The 23,479-nt window shown below is 31.6% G+C and overlaps 3 protein-coding genes and 2 non-coding genes across 9 annotated transcripts; 4 read left to right on the top strand and 1 right to left on the bottom strand.

The window, feature by feature from the left end:
* Positions 1 to 3,740: 3,740 nt before the first annotated feature.
* On the top strand, positions 3,741 to 6,857 carry LOC123227667 (receptor-like cytoplasmic kinase 176). The gene is made up of 6 exons (XM_044652762.1): positions 3,741 to 4,119; positions 4,315 to 4,631; positions 5,249 to 5,384; positions 5,471 to 5,613; positions 5,708 to 5,831; positions 6,234 to 6,857. Exons 1-6 carry the CDS (start codon positions 4,068 to 4,070, stop codon positions 6,560 to 6,562), a joined length of 1,101 nt encoding a protein of 366 aa, XP_044508697.1. The 5' UTR covers positions 3,741 to 4,067; the 3' UTR covers positions 6,563 to 6,857.
* A 222-nt stretch (positions 6,858 to 7,079) lies between these two features.
* Positions 7,080 to 11,233, top strand: LOC123227668 (serine/arginine-rich SC35-like splicing factor SCL30). 5 transcript variants are annotated; one of them, XM_044652764.1, is made up of 8 exons: positions 7,080 to 7,237; positions 7,656 to 7,826; positions 7,912 to 7,989; positions 9,565 to 9,729; positions 9,818 to 9,858; positions 10,163 to 10,241; positions 10,331 to 10,509; positions 10,775 to 11,233. In XM_044652764.1, exons 2-8 carry the CDS (start codon positions 7,660 to 7,662, stop codon positions 10,837 to 10,839), a joined length of 774 nt encoding a protein of 257 aa, XP_044508699.1. In that variant the 5' UTR covers positions 7,080 to 7,237; positions 7,656 to 7,659; the 3' UTR covers positions 10,840 to 11,233. The 5 variants fall into 5 exon arrangements, with proteins under 5 accessions (XP_044508699.1, XP_044508701.1, XP_044508703.1 ...); XM_044652766.1 differs by having other exon boundaries at positions 10,331 to 10,515; XM_044652765.1 differs by having other exon boundaries at positions 7,123 to 7,233.
* Positions 11,234 to 11,536: 303 nt separating this feature from the next.
* TRNAK-UUU lies at positions 11,537 to 11,608 on the top strand. The gene has a single exon. It is a non-coding gene; the product is annotated as a tRNA-Lys (tRNA).
* Positions 11,609 to 12,801: 1,193 nt separating this feature from the next.
* LOC123228486 lies at positions 12,802 to 12,942 on the top strand. Its single transcript, XR_006504713.1, has one exon. It is a non-coding gene; the product is annotated as a small nucleolar RNA snoR143 (small nucleolar RNA).
* Positions 12,943 to 13,615: 673 nt separating this feature from the next.
* LOC123227259 (expansin-A4-like) lies at positions 13,616 to 14,957 on the bottom strand. The gene is made up of 3 exons (XM_044651985.1): positions 14,700 to 14,957; positions 14,298 to 14,616; positions 13,616 to 14,153 (listed from the first exon to the last, which is right to left on the bottom strand). Exons 1-3 carry the CDS (start codon positions 14,845 to 14,847, stop codon positions 13,844 to 13,846), a joined length of 777 nt encoding a protein of 258 aa, XP_044507920.1. The 5' UTR covers positions 14,848 to 14,957; the 3' UTR covers positions 13,616 to 13,843.
* Between the last annotated feature and the right edge of the window lie 8,522 nt (positions 14,958 to 23,479).

Raw genomic sequence — 23,479 nt, 5'->3', positions numbered from 1 at the left:
TCTCGTGGGTGCACTTGATATTTTATTCTTTATATCTTCCCCTTTCATGTTATATGAATTAATAAAACCATATATATCTATTTCGAATATAAATAAATATGTATTTTATATATATCATTATATGATTAAATAATTTTAAATTAATAATAAAATAATATTCAATTATCTGATGATACACGTAAATATATATTCATTTATGTACTTAAAATAAATATACATAGTATTATCTATATTTATATTCTATTACATAGCTACAAAATGCCTACGCCCAAATTATTCTACATTGAACTTATTAAGATACATCTTAATTTAGAAAGATTATTAATTTAATTTTCTCTATTTTGTCAATTTAGAAAGACTATTAATCGATCAATCAATTGTCGATGCTAGATGACTTAATTTGGGTAAACATTAAAAAAAGTTGATTTCAAAGCTAAACAAAATAGCTTTATAATTTGAGTAATATTACGTGTATCAATTTTGAATATATAAATAAAAATATACTTATGTAGGTTATCATATGATTTAACATAACTTTATTTTTAATTTAAAAAATTAAAATTATGCATATAAAAAAATATGAAAATTTTTATATATAAATTGAGATGATATTTTATAATTAAGTGATATAATTATTTAATTTTTTTACTTTAAAATTATCTAATATGATAATATTATAGTAGGTTATATATAAAAATTTATATAATTTATTTATATATGTAACATTATTTTAATAAAAAATATTTACTTATATAATAATAATCATAAATATATATTTATTTGTATACTGCATAATTTTGTTTGATACAATTTATTAAATAAAACTGAGCTAAGGTTTTCCCAGCTGAGTTAAAAGTCAAATTTCCGAAATAAACAAATGTTGACCAAAAACTTTGTCAAACAAACGGAGTTTATATTAAAAAAACCTCCAATCATCAAGTGACAAGTGGCATAAAACTTGACTAGTCAGCTGGGCTTTCTCATAATTTGGCGGTTGGGATAATATTAGTTAAAAATGATGAGCAGAGTCAAAAGAGAACCGAACAGGGAAGAGACGTACGTGAATTTTGTAATAAACAGTCAAACAAAAAAAATGTGCGTGCTTAAAGTCAAAACCAATGCTTTTGTTAGGTTAGGTTGGAAAAGTCTGGCGGTCTCTCACGACAATTTTTCCCTCGTCATTACATACATCATACCCAGACGGGGTTATTTTAGTAATTTTATTTAATATTTACGCCAAATATCTATGCCCACCTAAATTTTGATTAAAGGAATTTCTTATTCATTAAGTTCAAAAAGTCTATTTTCCCATACTCCATCCACTTGTTTGAATGAAAATTGTTCAGTTTTATTATAAATTACTAATTTGTTATTTTTAATAGAATTATCACAATATACATTTTTGATATCAAATCAGGCTTACAATAATTCTTCCCAATCACATAAAATTTAAACACATTTCCACTTTTTCAATAGCAAAGGCAAGTCATCTACTTCTCCAACACCGGATAGACTAAAATTCTTTTATAAATTTGAATTTTTCTTGGTGAATTTTGTCGCCCACACTAGAGTGAGATTCTTATTCTCTTGTTTTCTCGTGGAGTAATTAATTATGAACATAATTAAAAAAAATCACACAAATAATCTCTCCTACATACAGTTTATTCTTTTTTTTTTAAATAACAAAGTTTTAAGTAGCTTTAATTGTTGCGGGATTTGGGGTTTGATCCATACTTTCATCAAATTTAGCAATTGCTAAAGACTCCAATTTGGATTGTTGGTGAAAGGGTAAGCCTTTGAAGCCATGTTCATCCCAATAATCAAAGGGAAGATCATTGAGGACTCAGTGGAGTAAATCAAGGTTCACACTCATTTTCTTTGATGTTATATTCAATGCCAAAGCCTTCAAAATGGGAATCAAAAGTGAGGGGGGTTGAAAGAAAAGGAGAGAATTAGAAAAGACGAAAAAACTAAGAGGAGATTGTAAGTCTTCATTATGATAAAGAAGATTGAGAGTGTGTGTGAATCATAGTCAAATAAAGATAGAGACTAATGTGTTGAATTTAAAGTAGCAAAAGAAGGAAGATGGAAAATAAATGAGTGGGAGAGAGAAAAGGAAGATACAGTAAAGGGAAAATAAGAAAATAGGGAAGGAAATATATTAAAGCATTGCCTGTGGTGAAGGATATTCATATATGTTGACAAGCACCAAAATTATTGTAGATGCAACCATGAATAAAATTATACCAAAACATTCAACCATCAACGAACCAATTACACATGTATCCATGAATTAAACTAAATCAAAACATTTAGTTGTTGTTAAAAGTTATAGGATTCCAAGTTTTGTTGTCATCCTCATTAGTGTAGGTGCCGACATGGGCAATGTCATGATAATGTTAGCGATTGAAGTGGTGGTGGTTGAATAAGAGTTGCAAACTTCAAATCTATTTTAATTTGAATAAAAATTATAAGTATAAGAGAATAACTTGTTTTCAAACTTACATAGATCAAAGACCGGCTACAGGAAAGATATCATAACCACCCAAATAACAAAAAGTTAAAAAAAGATAAAGTTTTTGCCAAAACTAAAGGTTGTCAAGAATTTTGAATGGCATGTCATAACTATTGTCATTGTGATTTGAATGCATTGCAGTTGGAGTTACATTGCACTAAACAGTGCATCTTTTTCAAACTTTAATATCACTTCAACTAAATTCTCTTCTTGTTTGTAGTTGGAGTAACACTAGACTTTATATTGTTCAGAAAAATCAACAATATTGCTCCACCAATATCACAGTTGTTGTCTGGTTAAAAATAGAATTTTTCGTAATTATTTGGTAACCCAACCATGCGATTATTATAAAGGAGTGTGAACTGCTTCTTACAAACAATGATACATTTGACATTTTTCCCTTTTTTTTTTTTTTTTGGGTTCTCCCCTGGTGCATAAACATGAAAATTAAATTTCGATAAGGAGAAAATTGAATTATGGATGTGGAGCTAGTTTTTGGGAAGGAGAAGTTGGAGGGGAAAAATTGTCTTTGTTGTTATTGGGAAAAATGAATTGAAAAAGGACTAGTTTGGACTGTTTTGGTGATAAACAACATTTTTGTGTTTTCTAATTACTCTTAAAAATTTGACAAATTTTACTATCAAATTTAACATCCAAGTAACAAAATAGGTTTTTCAAACTTCAAAGTAGGACATTGTAATTTCATCAAAGTTTGGGTGGCAAAAAATCTTGTCTTAAAAAATGAATCATTTCATAATACCAACCTTAGTCACCATATGGTTTACTTTTCCATTTCTCGATCAAAAAGTCAAACCAATTTACAAACTTTCGCAGAATTGATTCCACAAAAGGAAACCGTGGCAGCTGCCAGCCTGGCTCACTTGGATCGGCCGTTTCCCCTGACCAACCACCACCCCGTGCCTTCTTGTATATATTTACAATTTTGTCCCAAAAAATAGTGATAATTAAAAGTAGTAATTTGCTTCCAATTCCCATTAATAACTGAACACACAAAAATAAACATAAAAAAACTTATTCGAGTCTAATGATCCCTTTATCCCTCCTTAACCCCTTTTGGGCTATATAACTCTTTCCCGGTCTAATTTCATATATATATATATATATATATATATATATATATAAAATCTGTCTCTTATCTTTTATTACCATCCAGTTGACAACGTAAATAAAAGGCGGAGTCAACCAGACGTCCTTCTCGAAGCTCAGGAAAAAAAGAACTTTCCCAGAAGCCAAACCAACCAAGTAACAACACAACTCTCCACCCACCTTTCGATTTATCGACACTAACTCGCCCTTTTTGCCTTTTTTCTTTGTTGTATTTTTTATTCGGTCAAATTTCGCCATTGGATGATTTTGGTCATGGTTGACAGCTAGCTTACGTTTAAAAGTTGTGGTTTCACAGTTCAACTCTTCTTTGTTTCACGGGCCAACTTTGTTTGTATCATTTTGTTACTTTTGTAGCCTTGTTTATTTGCTTCTTCGTTTCGGTTTTGGAGAAAGAGTGAAGAAAGTTTAAGCTTTTATTCTGCTCATGGGGTGTTGCTGGAGTTCTGGAGAAGAAAATGAAACTACTCTTCACACTGGTATGATATATGATCACATTTCGGCTTCCTTTGATGCATGTTTGAGCTGTTGTTTGATTCTTTTACTATGATGATTGATGCTGTGTTAGGAAAAATACGAAACTAAAACTTTGATTATCAGATTATATGATTGTTGTTCCTATTTGTTTTGTTTTATTTGGCAATGAATTTAGAAGATATATATGATGTTTGTAGGAACAACTTCGAGATACAATAACAGAGATGGAAATGGTTTAAGTGGGTCAAGCAGCAGGGTTTCATCGGTTTCGGTGCCTCGGACTGAGGGAGAGATCTTACAGTCCTCCAATTTGAAGAGTTTCAGCTTTAATGAACTAAAAACGGCCACCAGGAACTTCCGTCCTGACAGTGTTTTGGGTGAAGGTGGATTTGGTAGTGTCTTTAAGGGCTGGATTGATGAGCATACTTTCGCCGCCGCCAGGCCGGGAACTGGCATTGTTATAGCTGTGAAGAGGCTTAATCAAGAGGCCATCCAGGGTCACCAGGAATGGCTGGTTAGCATCATTTCTTTTGCCCTCTTTTTTGCATTCTATTTCTGTGCTGAGACTTTTGCATTTTCCCTTACTAGTTAAGATTAGCATTTTAGATTTATTTTGTATAAACAAATAAAATGATGCAATCATAATTTTACAGATTTATGCATAGATTATAAAATACTGAATTAAATTATTTAGGATTATAAGAATATTTGAAATATCATGCAGTTTGATCCGTAAAACCATTGAGTGACAGGTCTTTTACTCCTAAAACCTCCTGAATAACAGTTTTCAATAAAAAAAAAAATAGATTATATTGGTTTTAGAATAAGATCTAACTAATATATGGTAAGTCGATGGACTCTTCCACTGAAAGTCCAATAAACCTTAAAGTCTATATTAATATTGTCTACTTAGATAATAATGGTTAAATGTATTGAATTTATTTTTATTGATTATTTAACTTCATTTGGAAACTGTTATTATAATATTCAATTACCTGATTTTGTTAAACCAAAATTATAAATTAATATTAATCCACATCAAAAAAATTTCTAACATAACTCACTAGATTTAAATATCATCTTCTGATAATAGCATGACTGACTAATTTCTTCATGGCACTTGGTCTGTAGACCGAAATAAAACACCTGGGACAGCTTTCTCATCCTAATCTTGTGAGATTGTTTGGCTACTGCTTAGAGGATGACCACCGGCTGCTGGTGTATGAGTTTATGCCCAAGGGGAGCTTAGAGAATCATCTATTCAGAAGTGAGTTGTTGATATTTCCTTCTTCTTTTCTAATTCAGCCCTTGTAAAATCTATCCAGGACCCTAATGTAAGTTTTGATGGCACAGGAGGCTCTTATTTTCAACCGTTGTCATGGAACCTTCGCATGAAGGTTGCCCTTGGCGCTGCAAAGGGTCTAGCATTCCTGCATAGCGACGAGGCTAAAGTGATTCATCGCGACTTCAAAACTTCTAATGTCTTGCTTGATTCAGTAAGTACAACATGTTCAACAGGTTGATGCTATGGTTATGAGTTTTTTTCTTAGATTAAATATCTGATATCCTTTCTCATTATAAAATTGACAGAACTACAATGCTAAGCTCTCTGATTTTGGGTTGGCCAAGGATGGGCCAACAGGCAGTGCTAGCCATGTCTCGACAAGGATTATGGGCACCTATGGTTATGCAGCTCCAGAATATATGGCCACTGGTATCATTTCTTCTCAACTTATGCTTAATTCATCTCAACATCTGAATATACTTCATTTCTTGCAGACCATAATTTTTTTCCGTCAATCACTAGTGTTTGTGCCTCAGTTGGGAATGATGGTGAAATATCATAGACTGAATGCTTCTCTAATATAACAGCATCACAAGATTTTAAGCTTCAACTTTGCCTCTGTCTGAACTTCACCTGATTTTCTTAATATTATTATTCATGTGTCACTGTGTATTTTGTTGTGGAATTAGCTTTCTGAGCTGATTATTATCCTATTTCCAGACCGAAGACACTGCATTTGGTCCCATATCTTATTCTGCACTTTTATTTTGCCCAGTTTGGGATCAAATAGGCTTACTAACCTGCAATTCTTTTCTGTTCTTTGTTATGAAGGTCATTTAACTGCAAAAAGTGATGTATACGGTTTTGGAGTTGTTCTCCTTGAAATGTTATCTGGCAGACGAGCAATCGACAAGAACAGGCCTGGTAGAGAGCAAAATTTAGTGCAATGGGCAAAGCCTTACCTTCAAAACAAGCGCAGATTTTTCCAAGTGATGGATGCTCGTATTGAAGGCCAGTATCCACGCAATGCAGCCCTAAAAGCAGCTGCTCTCACAGTCAAATGCCTATCAGCAGAAGCCAAGTTCAGGCCAACCATGGATGAGGTTGTAAAAGCATTGGAGCAACTTCAAGATTCCAATGACATGGCCCTCCAGAAATGAACCCCTGAAAATATTGATCCCAGACACAACAGAAAGAGGCTTAATGATGAAAATCTCAATGGCAAAGCTCCCATGCAATAGGCCACAAAAGAACTTCTGCTCTTGGTACATAAAACCAAAAAAAAGGAGAAATTTGATACGTGCTTTATTGTTGTGTTTAGATGCATGCAATCCTGTGAAAATGTGCATGCATAAACAATGGTCGATCCCTGTACAGCCTTCTTGAACATCTCCATTTGACATTGTTTTTCCTTTGTTTATTGGAATTGATCTCAATTGTGTGATTAAACCTTCATTTCAAAGTGTTTTTTGACATGCTTGTGGTACTCAATAACAGATATAAATAGCAGAGAATTGTTCTAGCAGAACAGTTGTTGAACTACTGTCTACCTGACGAAACAGCCATTGCTATCACCTTACTGTAATTAAAAATCCCGTATCATTTTTTTTCTAAGGAAATATACTTAATACAATTGCTATGACAAAGACGAACTATTCTATTTAACAAGAAAAACAAAAAAAGCCGGTCCGGTCCGGTCTAGTGCATAAAAGGGAAAAAGTTGTGCGTAAAAGCAGAGAGCAAATAAATATTACGGTGGATGGTAGACTTCAGATCGAAGTAAAAATTTCTCTCCGCATCGCTCAACCCTGCCGACTGCCGTCTTACGCGTGTAGGTAAGCTATAATCTTTTATTTTTCTCGTCATTTTATTGGTGATTTAGGAGAAATTCTGTTTTTGTTTGGTTGCTGACCTCTCCGGAAAACGAAGAGAAAGCAGTTTTTTTTTTTCTTCTAAACTTAGATAATTTGGTCTTTTTTTTCATTTTTCTAATTATTATTATGGCATGGATTTTGTTTGGTTGACTAAATTATTTTATTATTTTTTTTCATACTAGATAGATTAACTTATAGATTTTCCTTTCTTGACCTTGATTGCTTACAATACTATGAATATCAGTCTAATTTATGATTTGTTTAAAGGTGAAAATTTGTTAGGGGTCAAAATTTTGTTTTACAACTGTATTCAATATATCATATCCTTAAGCTGACTTTAATTGCTAATTGATGTGATATCTGACTTTATTTACTGCAGTATCATGAGAAGGTACAGCCCGCCATACTATAGCTCTCCCAGGAGAGGATACGTAGGTAGAGGAAGAAGTCCTCCAAGAAGGGGGTATGGTGGCGGTGGTGGAGGTTATGGAAGACGCAAGGAGCAGAACGATGGAAGCCTTTTGGTTCGAAATATTCCTCTTGATTGCAGGTAACTTGTTATTGTCATGAAGGTTGTAACTTGGAATTAGGGCTGATACGGTTAAGTGCTTAAAGTATGTTCATTGCTATTGCAGGCCGGAAGAACTTCGTCTTCCATTTGAGAGATTTGGGCTTGTTCAGGATGTGTACATTGCCAGGGATTATTACACTGGGTGAGTTTTACTGCGTGAGAGTACGATACACCCATATCGTTTGTTATGGTCTTTCTATTGTTTTGAAAATGAAAATAAAAGTTACTAGTTGGTTCACATGTCCACTGCTAGACAGCTTAATATTACAAAAAAATTCGAAACTTGTGTAATTTGTGTGATATCAACACCAAAGAATGAGAAACAACAGCCCATATAACAACAATATAGTAGACCACATCAATTCAATACCCCTAGCCATTAACAAAATGTGGACAAAAATGAGGTGTCTTAGAAATCTTATGCAATAGATGCCAAAGGAGCAGCAAAATATCTGGTTTTCTCCCTCAAAATTCCAGCCTATGTTGATATGCTATTATCACTAATAGATTACTTTTAATTGTGTTGTCTCTAGATTGAAAATGAGCTACCTGGAGGTCAGCTCTCCCAAACTAAGTCTATGTAGATAGGGTTAAGCTCAAGTTTATTTAAATGAATAATTTAACATTTCACTATTGAACACCTAACTTGATGGAAAAAGTCTTTCTTGTTAATATATTCTACTAAAGATTTTATATTACTTATCAATTTATATCTTAAAAATGTTTTTACTAATCATTTAATAAAACATTCAAATATTTTTGTGTACCAATTGAGTCAACAGTCTGAACCAAATAAGAGCCTCTATTGGTTAATTAATTGTTTGATAAAGTTGCCATCAATTCAATTATTTTTAACATATTTCTAGTTTCTTAGAAGCACAAATTTCGGGATCAATGATTAGTTGTTCAAGTCCATTGTTCTTTTATGTTTTCACATGCTAATTATTTCCTAATTTTATTGTACCATCCTTAGTTACATTATGATATTAGGCCTCGAAAGATACGTTCACTGAATAAAAGTACAAAGCACTTATCAAGGTGTTTGTTTATTTTTTTTCACTGCAAATTAAAGTTTTAACTGGTTTGTCAGGGGGTATGTTGGTTTGAAGTTAAGTTAAAACAAGCTGAAGCCCCTCATTTGATGAAGGCCTACTGTTTATCATGCCTAACTTATTGATATCAGAGGTGTTAAGAGTAATGTTCAAATGAAGGGTTATCAATTTCAAGGTCCACAGTTTATCATGCCTTTCATAGTGGTCTCAAGGGTATAAAGATTAATGTTCAAATGAAGATTGTTCCTTTTTTGATGAGGAACTATATAATTTTCCAATCAATAGAAGTCTGATGAGGAAGAAGATTGAATCTTGCTCAATTGAAGACTACATGAGGAGCTTTTAACTTTGGGGAAGCGTTGAATTCAAGTGCTTCTTATGTTTACAAGCATGTGAAGAATTTTGAAGTTATTTGCCTCTTTACAAGTTGCCTTTCATACTTGATTTTTAAAGTAAAGGTCAGCCACTTAGCTTGCCTTATGTAAATTCAGTGCCCACACATGAGGTAGAGCGCTTCAGGATTGATATTAGATATGTAGAAATTGGTAATGTAAGTGATGAAATACAGGCAGTAATTGACATTGAAATCTGGCAAGTACTTCTCAAACAATGTTAACCTTGGATAAACTTGTTTCAAATGAAACCATGCTTTTCCTCACTTGCAGTGAACCTCGAGGGTTTGCTTTTGTGCAATTTGTGGGTCCTTATGATGCTGCAGAAACTCAGCGCCACATGAATGGGAAGCTTTATGCTGGAAGGGAAATATTTGTTGTTGTTGCTGCAGAGATGAGGAAAAGACCAGAGGAGATGCGCCAGAGAGCTAGGTTCAGGTGATTTCTTTACCTCTTACCAACCTCTTCCTTTATGCTTTAGTGCGTTACTTTTTCTAATTTTTTTCATTCATTTTCAATTCTGTAGTGGAGGATCAGGCTACGACAGACCACAATCTTCTTATTATGGTATGCTGTCTTTTTCTGGCACATTTATGCTTGAATATGAGTCTCTTTTCGAAACTATCACGTTTGACTTGGAGTGTCATGACTTTGTATGGGAGTTAGGAAACTAAAAAATGGATTCTCTAGGTTTTAAGCTCTTTGGTGATGTAGTATAATGTCTTTGCTCAAAATTTATTCTGTGATATACTTGGTAATTATTGTGGTTCTCTGCAGTGATTTGCCTGCATACCCTTTCCTTATTATGATGTGTGTGTGTATGTGTATATATCTCTTAATTGGTGTCTGTTATGCATATAATTATTTTAAGTATATTCTCGGCCACGTTCAATATCCTGTTCACGCTCCCCTCGACTTCCTCAAGGTTCTAGAGGTCGATATCACTCAAGGTAATTGATCGAATTGTTCTTATCTGCCCACTATCTCCTTATGCCTGCTGATGTGGGTAAATAAATTTGGGTACTTTTAATTTTGTTAGGTCCTACTCACCTGTCCCAAGACAACATGAACATTACCCTGTTTTGCCGAGGAGAAGACATGCTGAACACCCAAGATCACCAAGAGGACCTCCACAAGTACAAGGCTTTGAATACACTCGCCAGTCATATTCTCCTGCTTATGATGATGCTGCTGATCAGAACCACAGCAATGATTATGGCAAGTGGAAGACTCTGTCTCTCTGATTTAACCTTTGTAGCTATACAATGCAGTGCAATACTACCATGAACATGTGTTTGTTTCACAATTTTGGACCTGGATTTAGAACCGGATAAATCTCTGTTAGATTATTACTGATTTCTTAGTATATTGTGCATACTGATGTCAGGTTTGACTTTGTTTTATATTCCTTCTACTGGCATGCGCTTCCAGGGTTGATGTTGTGCTTCTGTTTATTACTTTTATCTTAAATTATTTGTTGCAGGAAATCTGCCAATGAGGAAGGGTCTGGGGCTCATTGGAGGTCTCCACCGGGTCGGGGAGCATTAAGGTCACCTACTGGTTCTAGATCTGCTAACTTGTCCCCTAGACACAGCTGATAATTTAAAGCATTAAAGGCAAAGATACGTTTGGAGACAAGTTTGATACTTTAGTAGCTCTTTTGATGGATGCCTGGTGCAGACAGTAAAGGCTTGCTGGCATTTGCGGGAAAGAAGCCTCATAACTTATTAAACCAGTACCACCACCAAAGAATCTGCTTTTTTTTTAGACATCTTTATTGATTAATAACCATGCGTTACAACTGTCCTATATATGTATATTTATTATCTACGCTATGGCGTTTACGTATTCTGTGCTCATACTTTTATTTAGCACAGTTTTGGCACATGTTTGCCCTCATTTTGCGATTCATTAATGGAATTTATACATGTTTCCAAATTAATCTTGGTGCTTATGAGTATATGATGTGCTATGAAATTTGAACAATCTGCAACTCTGGTCAATGACTTGTATGATGTGTTATGAAATTTCCTGAATTTCTGTCTGTTATGTCAATGGCCAAAAATCATTAAAAGTAAAATTAAGTAAGAATAATATTTGGGAAATAATAATATTGATTAAATAAATAAATAATGTAAACAATTATTGTCTCTTTTTTAGATACGCGGGAATAAATTGAATGGGGGTATAAATGAAATTTCCTATTAAATTTAATATAACTTATAAGTTAAACCTTTTATTAAGAGCCGTCTTAGCTCAGTGGTAGAGCGCGTGGCTTTTAACCACGTGGTCGTGGGTTCGATCCCCACAGACGGCGATTTCTCACCGTTTTTATAATATAATCCTGGTTTTCTCCATTTTTATTTTAGGCCAAAAAATTTGTCCCACCCAAGGTTTAGTGTATATAACTCCTATTGACAAATTTTTAAAAACCTAAATACCTATTTGTCATTTAATTTCTGTTAAAATTTTTTATTAAGATTAAAGGTAAATACATTATCTATTAAAAAATTAAAATTTTATTACTTTTTTATCTTAATTTTAAAAACTAATAATTATACCTTTAATCTTATATTTTTTAGGTTTGAAAATTGACATTTTGGCTTAAGTCTCATAAGCATTAAAAAATAACATACTTTTCAATACATGATCAAGCAACTGAAGACTTATAAGCGTAAAAGAAAGTAGACCTAACGTTGGTTGTAAATATCAGACTATAAGTTCACTCAATCGATGTTTATATTCTAGATTTTTTATGTTGCTCAATTTACTCTTAAAATTGTTAAGGAACATATCATTTTGTTTAATTTGCAATGCCAAAGTTAACAAAAAGATTTTGTGTTAATATTTAAGGGAAACAGATTAAAGAACAAAATCTTCACAAGCAACATGGCACTTCTCTTATTACTGGGTGCTATTTGAATTTTTCAAAATTAACGGGTGGTATTGTTAGTAGACTAAACCTGGGGACGGAATGAGCTTTTGCCTAAGTTTTTTAATTAATAAAATTTAAAAATTATAAAATAACAAATATACACCTCTGGCCTTAAGCTAGAAGTGGGCCTGTAAACTAAAACCCTAATCCAATTTCTGTAACCATACGTTCACTATATAATGGCTGCTTTACCAAAACCCTAGCCAAAATCTTTCTTCTACACGGTATGCCTCGCTCACTCGTACGTTGCCTCTTGTTCGTTTACAAATTTTCTGACTTTTAGGTAGTTTTAAGCTTGTGGGCTATGATTACCGTGAAATAGGCTTGAGTGGAATCATATTTTCTACAAATATAAATTATCCAAATCGAATTTTCCGGAGAAATGAGGATTATTGTTTTTCTATGTTTCCCATTTTCGGTCTGCGTTTGATTCCCTTTGATCTGTTTTTGTTTTCCTGTACTGCGGGTGGTTATTTGTTTGTTTCGCATTCGTTGTGTTTTTCGTGAGAAAGCGTTTTTGTTCTGTTTTCTTACTTGACAACGGTGCAACAGAGAAAGTCTAGTCACAGCTTGGTTTTCTGGAAACAAATTTTATGAAAAATCTGTTTTCTGGAAATAAAAGAGTGTGATTAGACAGCGGCCAGACAACCGTAGAGATGGTATCCACAGATGATGGGTCAATAATCCCTCTTGTCTACTGATTCCATCTTACATTTTTTATTATTATTACTTTGTTCAATTCTTCCTTGGTACTGAATTATAAGATAGGATTAGAAGGATGTAGGAGTTATTGTTGCAACTCAAGTGTTTGATGGTTTGCCTGAGAGACTTATTCAGTAATTGGACTCAAGTGTTTGGCTGAAAGGCTTATTCAGTAATTAGACTAAGGTGTTTGATGAATTGCCTAGAAGACTGTAATTGGAATATGAAAAGAGTCAAGAATGTATTCTTATTGACCCATATGTTCAGACAAGTGGCAGAGAATCTTCCCCTTGAATCATTATAAATCGAAATTCAAAGCGTAAATAGTCCTCTGTCTTTGAAAGAAGTCAAAAAGAAGTACAGAAAGAATCAAAATGATTAGCCCAAAAGACTTCTTTCCACCCAAGTGTTTCTAAAAAATTTAAATATTTATTTATAAATTATTTAATTAATAATATTAAAATAATAATATTTTATTTTATTTTTAAAAACTAATAATTTAAATATTTTTTAAAAATATTAAGAGTGTCGATAATATTATCGGTGTATATAATATTATTTCAGAAGTACAATGAATGCGAGGGTTGCTTACAAAAGTTACCAAAATATAATTAAACCCAATCATGTTTGCCTCGACCGGCCAATTTCTTTAATAGATAAACGCAATCACCTGCATTAGCTCACACATTCTTGAAAATATATATCACATAAATTATAGTAAAGCAAAGCTGCGGGCATATTATAATTTTTAAGCCACCTCAGCTGTTTTACATTTCATATCCCTCTTTACTATTTTACCAAAAACAGAATCACCCCCAAAGTCAAAAAGTTCACACGGACACTTTCCCTCATAATCCCTCACTCTTTCCGAGAAAACAAAAGAAAAAGAAAATAGGGTGGGAAAATCTTGAAATTTTAGACTCTGAAATTCTTTCCCGTGAAAGTTTGACAAAATTGCCAATTTGCCGGGACAATGTTCCATGATGTCGAAGTGCGACCATCACTGACTGTCACCCTGAACGAAAGTGACTGACCAACCAAAACAGCATTTGATTGCCAATTTTGACCCCAGTTTCTGCTCAAACTCATCCACTCAGTCTTTGATCCCTTCACACTAGCCTTCACTATATCCCCTGCACCCGCCACGTTGGTGATCAAAACCAAATTGAAGTAACGGAAGCCGTTGACTGTGAATCTAATCCCACCCCGCTTTCGGCAAGGAACCCTGATTTAAAAAAAAAATTAACAATTCGTTAACCATATACAAAACAAATCCTGAGAGGGTATTTTGGGAGTTCAAAATTATGCGGATCCCGCGGTGCAGAAAGAAAATATAAGAAAATATCAGGACGTTTTGTTTATTTGTAACCTTCGATAAGAAACGGGAACGATTCCGGCACGGTACTCGGCGATTTTGAGGAACATGGGCATAGCGAGGTCGAAGTGAGGGCGAGGAGGATTGCACCAGCCGCCATTGTCGCTGGGCAGAGCGTAGTTTGGAGGGCAAAAATTGGTTGCAGTGACGAAGATTGAAGGGCTACCAGGATGGCACCATTGTGGATCATTTGCACACTTTAGCTCGAAACATGCACCGCAGACTAACCCATTGTTGAACAGCGCAGTGCTTAGTGCTGCCGTGTTGACGCCGTAGCCTTGGCTGTATAAGTTTCCATAGCCACAAGCACCTCCTGTAATCAATCAACAAACATAAATACGAAAGAAATTTAGTTAAAATTGAAATGTATACAAGTTTTGGTGAAATAGGATGTACCCATTGTTCCAGAGGCGTCACTGCCTCCATAGAAAGTGGCATGAGCGCTTTGCCATTCACCACCAGTGTAAACCCCTGGGATTCTTGCATCAACAATGCTCAAAAAGATAATGAAAGAAAGCACAAAAACAATACCCAGAAGAGCCATTTGACTAAAGACTAAAGAGAGAAGGAGATGAGAGAAATTTTGGGCAAGGGAAAGAATAGAGTATTGGTATTTTAAGGAGCGGACTGACGAGTGAGACTAAACATTGTCAGACAAGCGTTACGGAATGTTCTGTTGCTTAATGACAAAATTGCCCTTGAATTTTAACCATTTTAAAGGAAGAAATAAAATGATATAATTTGAAACCGCTTTGCCTCAATTCCAAGTTGTAGCAGGAATCACAGTTTTGTATCTTTCAGATTATATTTTTATAATTTTATCTTTAATTTTAATTTATTTTTAATTATCAAATAATAAAATAATTATTATTATTTATATTCAGAATTATCAACATAATATTACTTATATTTTTATTTTTTGTTTTAAAATCTTTGACTTAGAATAGTTAGGCTTCAATTCAAATAAAGGGGGGAGCGGTGAGCTACTTAAAAACTATAGGTATTGTCTCTGTTATACATACTTATTTTAAATATATAATTATATAATTAAAATTATTATTTAATTACATAATAATACATATTAAATAAATATTTATTTATATACTTTAAATAAATACGTATAATTTTATTATTATCTTTATAAGATGACACTCTAGTACTTTACTATATAAAATATGATAAAATTATGTATATCTATTTAAAATATACAAATAAATATATACTTAAAGTGTGTTATTAAGTTATTAAATAATTTTAAGTTAATGTATTTAAAACTATATATGTGTATTTATGTATTTAAAATGAATATATATAATAATACTTTAAAACTATATACATAAATAATATATATAAATTTATATATAAATAATAATATATTATAATATAATATTTTATTTTCAATTTAAAATTTTTCAAATAATATTAATTGCATGACATAATTTTCATTCTGAAAGTGGTTTACCCACAAGTTAATCCTTCAAATTTTGGACTGGGCCCACAAATCCGCAATTGCCGGTCCACGTATTATGGCATGGTCAGCCGTACGATTTAGCGGATTACCTCTTCAAAGTCAAGTTTTTTTTTTTTTACATTTGCAGTAGTATTTTGCGCTTGACAGGGCAATTGTAATTGAAACATTTTTATTTACAAACACATAAGAAATTTCTTTCACATCAAACGTCAAAATTTTATACTTTGTTTTTATTGATTGATTCCAAATAACTTTACTTTATAAAAATACGCGCTAATTTCAATTGGTTATTTCCTTCCCTTATAATGGAAAAACAATAGTATAAAAAAAATTGAGCCACATTTTTTTAGCTTAGTCCACATTGGATGTGACAATTGACAACATGGGAATTCGATTGCTATTGGAGACAGACATGGGGATTTAATATGAAAGGAAAATTGAAGGAGAAGAGTTTGTGATGGGTGAGGAAACAAGTAATGAAAATCAGAAAAATTGAAGTAGATTATAAGATAAGTATAAGATACGAAGAAATGTATGAAATAATTTCAAGTTAGGAAGAAATTCCAGCAAATTTTTGGTATAATTACTTCCTTAAATCAACTCAAGCCATGATTAAGCTATTAAGCATCTCTTGAATTACCTACATAGTAAATAAAAATGTCTATGAATCATTCAGAATCATCACTACTTCCGTATAAGGCACATTAATATTATTGCCTGTGAAACCATGAAGCTCCAAAAATATGCCAAATTTTTTATTGGGTTCTTCTTTCGGCATTTAATTTATGGGTTCATTATTTACTAGACCATTTACCTTGTTTGTGTCTCCTCTTTTGATGAACAAGTGGAGTTTTTGCATTGAGCTTTACGCAATCCCCCGCAAAAAAGGGAATTCCAAGTTTCTTGAAGACGCAAATTTGGAATCATATCTTGTAAATTTAAAGGCCCACATCAGGATCTGGCTTTCTTTGCCATTAACTGCTCTAACTAACCAACTTCCTAAAGGGACTGCAGCCTTCTCCAAAGTGGAGGTTTGATTCTTTAAAATTGTCTAAATCAAAGCCCATATGACCAAATCTACCTTTGCCATGATTCTATATTTTCCATTCTTTTCTGCACCAATTTTTATTTAATGTGTGTTGATACTAATTTTGTTCAATAACGAGAATTACATGAGAACAGGTCAAGTGTAAGAAAAAATAGTGGTGAGAGGTATTAGTAGCATAACTTCATATCCATTAGTTGTGATAATGACTAGAAATAATTTCAAGGAGTGCACGAAACTATGCGAGTGAGAAAATAAACATAAAGAAGTTTTTAATATGATTTAACTCTTTGTTTGGGAGGCTACGTCTATAATTATATTATTTACAATTTTGAAAAAAAAATTTAACAAAATATCAATTGTATGATATAAGGCTGTTTATATTTTAATCTCTTTTTACCTTTACAGAGTCTTTTATATATAAATGATAAAAGATAAAATTACAATAAAATATTGTATTAAAGTATTTCTAATATAAATACGAACCTAGAAATTTAGTCATATTCTATTTGTACTAAAATAGGATAATTATATTATCACAATTTAGTAAGAGATAATAATTTTTTTCCATACACATTAGACTGAATAAGAAAATAATATTATAGATATTGATAAAATATATTGTCAAACAGAGTTCTCGTTGTCCATGAATAATAATATTTTTACTCACATATATAGATAACATGTCTAATTGTTAATTAAATAGCTTCTCATTAGATAGTTATTTCTTATGTGTTATTTTTTATGAATTAGATCACGAAAGAGTTTATCATAATATCTAAGATATTTTAACACTGATCAATATCATGTTTAACATCATCTTGATAATAATTAAACCATTTAAGAGCTCATTTAGAGCAATCTCCTCTCATGGCTCTAAGGTATAGGAATGTCCCCTCGTATTTATATACTACATATATTTAGTCGATTGAAGCTACCAGAGGAATGTAGTCGTTGTAGTGGATAAAAAATAAGGTTTAATCTTGGCTATTTTGTTTGTTATTTCTACGCACAAGTCTTCCAATTTGTCTCTATTGGCCTTGCTTTTTTACTTATTTCTATTCATAGAATGGGTATTGGTTAAAGCCTCCAAGTCAGAGTTTCTAACCAAATGGAAAGAGGTGCATGACGCTCCTATGGGGAGAATAGAAATCCCCAACTTTGATACCTAGCTAATCGGATTGAGTTGCAAGGATATCAAAATTTGGTTGGAAGTTATCCAATGAAATATTCATTCTAGTGTGTTTGAATACCTTCTCTAAAGATGTTTGATAGACGTTATTCTCATCTATATCAAATCATTTATAAAATATAATTACTTAAATAACCATGTTATATACTTGCGGGTATTATAATCAACTTCTTGCTCACCCTTGAAGTCGTGTCCCCTTCGATTTTTTCTTCTCTAATTTACTCCTCTTCGGCTTATGGCTTGGATTATGTTGTGATATTGTTATCCAAAATGTTGTATGGAGCATCTCATTGTGTGGAACTGCACAAAGGAATTAGAATAAAGAGAGTGACTTGTAAACTAGTGTCTTGACAACAATACCGTCATAAACAAATAGAAACTTGGGTAGGAGGAAGGGATTGGACCAGGGGTGGATTAGCACCATACAAAAATTTGGATGGCAAACTGTTGTTTATTTAATAATTTTTCTTTTTACTAATTTTGCACAAATTTTGGAGTTAAAGTTGGTTTAAGAAAAAACAAAAAAAAGCTAATTTTGATGTACATCTCTCAAAGGTGTTTTAGTTCATATTAATTTTAATTTTCTTCTTATTTTATTTTTTTTTTGTGACATGATTGTTTCATATACTGTTTTGTGTGGCTTTACAAATTTCATGTATGGATCATCATTAACTAGTAATATTACGTATAAACATTTTTAATACATAATTTAAGTATATAAATCATGTATCATCATATAATTAGATATTATTTTATTTTTAATTTAAAATTATCTAATTATATAATAATATATTATCTATATATTTAAATTATATATAAAAAATATATGCATATAATTTAATTAAATAGAAAGATATCCCTCTGTATTGCGGCAAGGGAAAGGCTAGGAAACTTTTCTATGATATACTCTTGTTTTAAGCCAACGAGCCCCAAGGAGCTGGAGCAGAGCCCGTTGTTGGGCTGAAACAAACAAGGTCCAAAAATCAAAAGCTTTCACCAAGAGCCAACCACTCATAAATCAGTTTATTAATGCTGTTGATTTATGCTGAAATGCGCAGCTTCTGCAACACAAAAAATGGGATCTGTTGTGCATTACTATATATGTTTGGGTCAAAGGTTGCCACCGTTAAATTGTCGTGGATAGCGAGAGCGTTTGCCAATTATCAAAAGAAAAACTAAGATCTGATCCATGTCTATTAATACAAACTTATTTTTTAGAGTTAAATCAAATAATTTATATTAATAACAGTATTAGAGGTGTTAAATAAGTTAAACCAAGTTAGTCCTATGATCTAACACAAACACAACTTTTTTAGCCCGGTACAAAAAACCCTAGACCATGCTAGGATAGTGGGTAGGGTTGGACTCGAGTCCAGCTAGCTTGGTTCGATCGAGTCTGAAATGAGTCGGGCTTAGTCGAGCTCGAGCTACTCGTTAGATTTTTTGATTAAAATTTTTGATGCAAAACGACGTCATTTTGATCAATATATATTAAAAATGACGTCGTTTTAATAATGAAAAACAAGCCGAACCGAATAGAGCCAAATTCGAACAAGAAACGAGCCGACCTTAGCCGAGCATGAGCTTGAACTCGAGCCACCCATATATGAACCGAGTAGAGCTCGAGCTCGATTCGATTCGAATCCAATCCTAATTGTGGGGCATGCCTTGAGTTGTGAGGCAAAATCTGTGGGCTGGGTCAACACAACCCAATACTATAGCGGCTAATTGTTTTTATTATTTAAATCTTTTAATTAATTTTTTTAAAAATCGGTCAACCCAACCAATACTATCAGCTGCATAATGGGGTAAAATAATAAAAAAGTTAATTTTGTATAATAAAAAATTAAAAAAAATCATTTTTCGAGCCAACTCACAGAAGGCCCATGGGTTGCCTCCAAGACCCTAGATCTTGCCCCAAGCCTTGAAATTTTATCAAATCACTCTAGCATAAAAGTCTGTTAAATGACAGACCTTGACATGTCCTAAAACGTGGACTTCGTGGCCATGCCAAGGTCTATCCAACAGGATCCTACACACTGCTAAATAACACAAAAGGTTGCAAATATTTTAAACTTGAGGGAACTGTACAATCATAGAAAGAAAAGCAAACGTTAGATGGAGACGAATTACTTTGTTTTCCCAACTTTCTATCATTGCTCTAAATTTCAATTCCTCACCGTCATTGTTTAATTCCTTGCATCACATGCAACAGGTGAATACTCTATTATTTAAAACGCAGAGACATATAATACAATAATACATAGAGTTTACCCCCATTATTATTATTATTATTATTATTTTCTGAAAGATTCTGCTACAGAATTAGGGTCCTAAAAGATGGATTCTTCATGAATTTCAAAGTCTAGATCTGGGTTTGGTTGAATAGTTTAGAAATAAATGAAGCAACCTGTATGTGTTTGTTTCTGATCTGGTTAATCTTTTTCTTTTTTAATCTTTAGCCGCCCTGCAATTCCCTTTTAGCTTGTTTTCTTTAACTTTTGTCATCTTTTGATTGAGTATTGATCTTACCCACTTGAGACACAGCTACCCAACTGCCCAAGCTACCTTGCAGAAACATGCTGCACCCACAAGCAACCACATGCTCTTCCAATTTTCATACCACCCAAATCATAAGGGAAATCAGCTAGCTTTGCTTGTAATTTTAATTAAGGTTAAGTTACATATTCCCACCCCAAGTTTGGAAAAAATGACAATTATTTGAACAACTAACAAAGTTTCTCTAAAACAATAAAACTATGTATATCCACACAAATCGATACATATTTGATACATGTTATTAATAAATTGGATAATTTTAAATTAAAGATAAAATAAAATCAAATCATATAATAATATATCATATGTATATTTATTTGTGTATACAAAAATAGATATGTATAGTATTACTATTCCTCGAAAATAATAGAAAATAAGGGTAAATAACATTAAATCCTTAAGGGTGTATTTGGTTTGAAGATAATATTTTATTACAAAAAAATAAATTATTATTATAAAGATAAATTATTTGGAATAATATTTAGTATAAATTTTTATTATGTTTGAAAAAAATTAATATATATAAATAATTATTGTATTTAGTTAAATTTAATAGAAGATTACCAAGATATTATTGTATTTAAATAGACTTTAGTATAATTATTCAAATATATTATTTATGTTAGTTGATATATTAACTAAAAATAAGTATTTTTGTCATAAAAATTTAATAAATAAAGTTCAAATTGTAAGAAAATCAATATTATATTGAGAATATTTTAATATTTAAAATAAAAATGATAATGGTATTACTTTTTATTTATTTATTATATCACTATTGATAACATATGATTATTAAAGTTTGTTATTATTAACAAATTAAACAAAATATCATTAATAATAAAAAATAGATTATTAGAGTATTCTCTTAATATCACGAACCAAATGCACCCTAAATCACAAAACTTTATAACAAAAGATGGGTTCTGAAAAAGGGGGTGAAATTGCTTTTTGCAAATCTAAGGTGGGTAAATGTAATTCGGCGTGCATGTTGTTTGCGTGTAAAATCAGTACTTTTATATTGCAGAGAGAACATGGTCACTAATTTTTTTATAATTTTATGTTTGAAAGATTCCCAATCATTATTTGATTTGGCATTCTTCTTATTTTGTTAATAATTTTTTTTTTTATTGACATGGGCAACAAACATAAACAAATGTAAATTCTTTTTCTATCTTGTTTATCAAGCCACATAAGATTCCATGCATATAGTGGGTAGATAAAGATAACATTTTCTTGATTGTTTTGTGTTCATGTAATAAAAACAGTGCTTTTCAAAATCAGAACAGTAATTTAACCGATCATTTCATTGATTTACAGTTTAATTAATTTAATTAGATAATTAATCAGTTTAATTTATTATCAAATTATTATATATTTTTTAATAATATCAAATATTTCTAATATTTTTTAAATATATAAAACATAATCCCAAATATATTAATTAAAAAATGGCATTTCATCATGTAAATAAAGAAAAAATTAATTATAAATTTTACCCTTAATTAAATTAAGATATTATAAATTTTAATTTTTTTAAAATTTAATAAGACAAAAATTATATAATATCATATAAATTTGATTTTATTAGTTTTATATAATTTTTTTAATCTAACAAGTTTATCAAATTTAATAAAATTTTAAATAAATTAATATTTATATATAAATTAATCTAGGATATAAAATTATATATTAATTTACAATTTATATCAATTACGGAGAACCGCACAAAACACTTTTTTCCAACCATCTAGGAGTTATCAATATTAGAAAGAAAACAAAATATTTTAATATCCATTTGAGAAGTTGTGCAAAAAGGCAAAGCTATAACTGACGCGTGTAATCAAGGTAACAGGTTAACCGGCAAGATGACACTTGGCTTGGCTTTGGAAATTGAAAAACAAAAGGCGCGTGAGACACAGATAATGAATGGGACCGGATAACCATGAAAGCCCTGTTGGCCACTCGTTTCGGTATCTTCTAAGCGTCTATCCACCACACACTAAAACAAATAAATAAAAACACAACCGAACTATTATCACTTTTTCTTACTTGTCCTGTCTTGGCTCACACCGATTGCGTTTGGTTGGACGAAGCCTGAGTGCACCGTCAACGTCGGAGTTCAAGTATTTAACACCCACTAATTAATTACCGTATCTCAAGTCAAAAAGGAAGATTAACTGAGTCGGAGTTCTTCTTTATTTTAATACAAAATTATGAGTGGGTATAACAATTTTTTATTCAAATCTGTCTTAAACAAAAAATAATTTAATTTAAATTTATCAAAACAAAATTAAAAGTGACTTTGATTTTATTTACATAAAAAATAATTTACTTTAAATTTATAATTCAAATTAATTATTCAAGTTCTCAATGCAATTCAGTTTAAATTGATAATTCGAATTCTTAGTTTTAATTTATGACTCATTAATAAAACAACATAGTTTTACTCAAATAATATATAAAGTTATTTATTTAAACCATGATTCAAATTGATTCGAGCTGTAAATTTGAACCATCAATTTGAATTGATTCAAACCACATATTTGAACCAAACTGAGTTACAAATTCGAACTACTAATTTGAGTTATGAATTCAAATTGAATTTGAGTCAAACTAAACTGAAAACTTTTAGATTGAGTTTAGTTTGGTTTAAAAAATAAATCAAATCTTTTAGTTTAAACTCAAATCAAATGATTTTAAATTTGAGTTGAATCAAACCAAATTAATTTTCGAGATCAAATCAACTCGGAGTATACCCAACCCTGACCAAAATTATTCATAAATTATTGATAAAAGTTGACATGTCTATAAATTACTCATTTAAAATTTATAATAAAATTATATGTACATATTTTTAAATATATAATTAGAAATACAAATGATACATAAATATATAATTGAATTAT

Source organism: Mangifera indica, chromosome 10 (genome assembly GCF_011075055.1).
Source record: "Mangifera indica cultivar Alphonso chromosome 10, CATAS_Mindica_2.1, whole genome shotgun sequence".
NCBI classification, from domain to species: domain Eukaryota; kingdom Viridiplantae; phylum Streptophyta; class Magnoliopsida; order Sapindales; family Anacardiaceae; genus Mangifera; species Mangifera indica.
The sequence above is the reverse complement of the archived record's forward strand: the minus strand, read 5'-3'. Positions and strand labels throughout refer to the sequence as shown.